Raw genomic sequence first — 4770 nt, forward strand, 5'->3', positions numbered from 1 at the left:
GGCTACCAGGTTCTCAAGTTGTGTTTTTTCCTGTCTGAAGTTAGGAACCCATTTCACCCTTCACTGTCTCACTCCGAGGATGACAACTATGGGCCATCAGTCAACCTCAGTCAGTGTGTGTGGAAGGAATCAATGAGCCAGGCCACACCCTTGCCCCTCTCTAACTTTCTCTTTCCTAATCGGATACCTGGATCAATCAATTAATATGGAGAAAGGCAAAAATCCCATCAAGTTGTGGGGGTTTAGACCGGGGGTTCTGATTGGATGTTAGTAATTGATAAGGTGTATAAAAACCTCGGGCACCAGGGGAGAGATTCAGAGTCCTTCAGCTCTGCAGTAAGTGAGGTGGTTCTCCACCAGGTCTGAGATCTGAGCCCCAGCCAACCCAGTCACAGCAGGTACGTTATCGACCTCAGCTAAGGAGTCAGCCTCATGGTGGCACGAAGCCTGAACTGGAACAGAGAGTTCTCCATATTCTTCCTTCCTTCCGTCCTTTATTTTTTAAAATGTATTTTATTGATTTCAGAGAGGAAGGGTGAGGGAGATAGAAACAGCAACAATGAGAGATAATAATTGATCAGCTACCTACTCAAGCCCTCTACTGGGGATAGGGACCACAACCTGGCCATCTGCCCTTGACCAAAATCAAACCCGGGACCCTTCAGTCCACTGGCTGAACCGGTATCCAATGAAGCAAACCAGACAGGGCGCTTTCTCTTTCTTTACAGACTAACAGGTTGAAGGCTTTGATTTCGCCTCTAAGTGTAGGTTTGCCTGAATTCCAACCACCTGCATCTGGGCTACAGTTTATTTTTTAAATATCTAAACAAGCTGGTTCCCTGACCCCCAAACCCTCTGGCTCCGCCGCCCCAGTGAAAACATCTTAACTGTTAACTGTAGGGTGTTTTAGTTTGGGACATCTTAAATATTTAGTTTGTGTCCCTAGATTGATCTGAAACTCTTCTGCCCAATAAGTTGGGGGTCAGCATTTACGCCCCTGAGTACCCATTTCCTAGTCAGACTAGAATGAAAGATGTGGGTGCTTCTGAGATGCTTGTCCTGGGGCCTGCAGGGGAGAGCTATGGCTCTGTGGCCACCGAGCCACAGATCATTGGCCCTGAGTTGATTCCTCTGAGGGATGGGGAGAGAGACAATGGGGGTGCAAATGCTTGGCCTGACGAGGATGCCTTGTTCCCTAGACGTTTCTGCAGGATTCCTTTCTGAGCACCTGAGGATGAGCATGCAGACCCCGCCCACACTCCTGGAGCTGGCAGGAAAGCGCCTGCTGAGGGACCAGGCCTCGGCCATCGCAGCTCTGGAGCACCTGCCCGCCGAGCTCTTCCCGCCTCTGTTCATCCTGGCCTACCATAGCAGACGCCACCAGGAGTCCCTGAAGGCGATGGCCCAAGCCTGGCCCTACCCTGTCCTCCCTCTGGGAGGCCTGATGCAGCGGCCTCGGGTCAAGGTCTTAAAAGCCGTGTTGGATGGGCTTGACGTTCTGCTTGCCCAGGAGGTTCGCCCCAGGTAAGGCTGCTCCCGGTGCCTGGCAGGGTCCTGGGCATCCCGGAGACAAAGGGGGTCAGGGCATGTGGAGGACCTTAGGGGGACCCGAGGATTCTGAAGGTGCCAGTGAGGCTCAGCGAGCCCTGGCACACTGCCGTGCTCACTGGGGAGTGGAGGACTGCCTACTGGGCAGAGGCACCTGCGAAAGGTGCCCTGCCTCCTCCCAGTAGTCGTTAAAGGTACAGGAAGTGCTGAGCAGGAGGGATGGAAGGAGATGAGCAAAGCAGAGGGAAGAGGAGGGAAAGGGAGAAGCTGACCTTGAGAATCAAAGTTAAGGTTAGGGTGTGGGTGGAGTCTGGCTGTTGCCTAACTCAGATGCTCAGTCTCATTCTGACCTGCCCTCCTTCTGTTGATCATTTTAAAAAAACATTTCTTTATTTATTTCAAATTAGAAGGGAGGGATAGAGACAGAAACCTCAATGACGAGAGAATCATTGATTGGCGGCCTCATGCGCATACACACATGCAAACAAACAATCTAGACATTGAGCCTGCAACCCAGGCACATATCCTGACTGGGGATTGAACTGTGACCTCCTAATTCATAGGTAGATGCTCAACCTCTGAGACACACTGTCCATAAAGCATGTCAGCCAATGCCCTGTTGACCTGAAAGAATCTAGACTAATGGCCTGCTTTCCCCACAGGAGGTGGAAACTGCGGGTGCTGGATTTAAGGAACCTGGGTGCTGACTTCTGGAGAATGTGGTGTGGAGACAGCACCCTGAAGCGCTCACTGATGGGACCAGTGACTGTGCACAGGTCCAGCCCCAACATGGAGCACCCCTTAGCTCCCGTGGAGGTGTTCCTAGACCTTAACTTCAATGACAGGGACAGGGATGAGTTTTTCATGTACGTCATCCAATGGGCCCAGCAGAGGGAAGGGCTGCTACACCTGTGCTGCAAGACGCTGAGGATTGCTGAGGTGCCCTTCCAGAGGGTGAGGAAGGTCCTGGATGCGGTGCAGCTGGACTGCATCCAGGAGGTGGAGGTGAACTGCACCTGGGACCTGCCCACCCTGGGGACGTTTGCTCTTTACCTGGGTCAGATGAGGAACCTGCAGAGACTCTCTCTCTCCCACATCCACGTGTTGAGTGAGGAGGAGGAGGAAGAGGATGATGAGGAGGATGAGGAAGAACTGGAGGAAGAGGTGCAGGAGATGGAGGAGGAAGAGGAGTCAGAGAAGGAAGAGCAGGAGCAAGTGGAAGAGGAGCAGGGATGGGATGAGGAAGAGGAGAGACAGAGGGAGGAGCAGGAGGAGCAAGAGGAGCAGGAAGAGCAAGAGGAGCAGGAGGAGCCAGAGGAGCAGGGATCCTTTTCCCAATTCCTCTCTCAGATGCTCAGGCTGCAGCACCTCCGCGAGCTCGACATGGATTCCCCCTCCTTCCTCCGAGGCCGTCTGGACCAGATGCTCAGGTGAGCTGTGTAACAGTGGATGCAGCCCCAGAATGTTAAGGGAGTGGTGTTGTTAGGTGGTTTGAGGGTGGTATCCTGTGAGCACCCAAAGGAAGCATGTTTTAAAATCAGCCTGTCAGGAGGGGTAACAGAACTGGCTCAATGAGGGACCCAGCAAGCCTGGGTGTGTGAATTCTTCCTTAGGGACACCTGTCCCTAAGGAAGAATTCACACACCCAGTGATGAGGCCTTAGGAAGAGGGTTGGGAGGAGGCAAAGCCACATCAGATGGAGCATTTGCAGACATAAGCTCTGTGCCCACCAGCCATGTGAACACACGAGAGCCTGTCTCAGATTCCCCATCTGTCAGAGGTAGTGCTGGGTACCAGGAAGGTCATTAGTAGAAAGGAAAGGCATGATTCCACAGCTAAGGGAGTGGGAATGGAAAGGATTTTAGAATGACCAGTGGTTTGCAGTATGTTTGGATGGAAATCGCCTCTGCACACTGGCCTCGCCAGTTGATGTTGCAGAATCTTCCTCTGGTTAACTCTCTCCCTTTTCTTTACATTCTCAAAGGAGGATATTTTTTTCCATTGATTTTTAAAGAGTCAAACGGAAGGGGAGAGAGAGAGAGAGAGAGAGAGAGAGAGAGAGAGAGAGAGAGAGAGAGAGAGAGAGAGAGAGAGAGAAATGCGATGTGAGAGAGACATGATTGGTTGCCCTCAGCACATGCCCCAAACCCAGGCTGGGCATTGCACCTTCAATTGAGATCTGTGCCCTTGATCGTGAAGCAAACCTGAGACCCTTGGGTCCAAAAGGAAAGTTTATCCACTGAGTCAAACAGGTAGGGCCACTTGAGTTCCCTACGCATTAGAATCTGGTGTCGTCCAGATGTCTGGTGCCTGGAGCCAAGCAGTGGACAGAAGGAAGCCTAAGTTGACAGCATTCTTGGGTTTGTCTCCCAGTCATAGGATGAAGGGATGCTCACCTTGACCTAGACACTGACAGGCTCTCTGAGCAGGTTCCCGGAGTTTCCCTTATGTCCAGGCACCCTCCAGTAGGCAGTGCTCTGCTTGGCAGCTGAGGAAAGGAAGCTCTGGAGATGTGGTGAACTTGACCCAGTCTAAAGGAGTCTGGGTTTCCTGGGTGTTTCCCTTCATCAGATTGTCAGGACACCCCTGGGCCTGGACAAATCGGTCTTCTCCCACATGGAGGCCCCCTCTACCTGCCACCCCCGTCCCCATGAACTAACAGCTCTGTGTCTCCCCAGGTGCCTGCAGACTCCCTTGGATAAACTCACCATAACGCATTTCCAGCGCCTGACCCATTCAGACCTGACACACCTGTTCCAGTCCCCGAACCTCAGGCAGCTGAAGTCCCTGCGATTGTATTGTGCCAACTTTGCTGATTTTAGTCCTGAGCCCCTCCGAGCTCTGCTGGAGGCAGTGGCACCCACCCTCCAGGAACTGTACCTCGATAAGTGTGCCATGGTGGACTCCCATGTCGAAGTCATCCTGCCTGTCCTGAGCCTCTGCCACCAGCTGATTTCCATCACCATCTCTGAGAACCACCTCTCTGTGGCCACTGTGGAGAAGCTGCTGCGTCACACAGCCGGGCTGCGCAGCTTAGAGCTAGAGCTGTACCCCGTCCCCCTGGAGTGTTACACGATCCAGGAGACTGTCAACCAGGAGAGACTTGCCCTGGTCCGGGCTGAGCTGACGGGGATACTGAGGGAGTTAGGACAGCCCAGGATCATCCTGCTTGCCACCAAGCACAGTGGCCACAGGGAGTTTTATGACGTGGCATTTTCATGA

The 4770-nt window shown here is 52.9% G+C and overlaps 1 protein-coding gene across 1 annotated transcript; it reads left to right on the forward strand.

Moving 5' to 3' along the window:
* Window positions 1-1234: 1234 nt before the first annotated feature.
* Window positions 1235-4770, forward strand: LOC129150193 (PRAME family member 20-like). Its single transcript, XM_054720689.1, has 4 exons — window positions 1235-1524; window positions 2211-2712; window positions 2872-2978; window positions 4227-4770. Exons 1-4 carry the CDS (start codon window positions 1235-1237, stop codon window positions 4768-4770), a joined length of 1443 nt encoding a protein of 480 aa, XP_054576664.1.

This window comes from Eptesicus fuscus, chromosome 9 (genome assembly GCF_027574615.1).
Source record: "Eptesicus fuscus isolate TK198812 chromosome 9, DD_ASM_mEF_20220401, whole genome shotgun sequence".
NCBI classification, from domain to species: domain Eukaryota; kingdom Metazoa; phylum Chordata; class Mammalia; order Chiroptera; family Vespertilionidae; genus Eptesicus; species Eptesicus fuscus.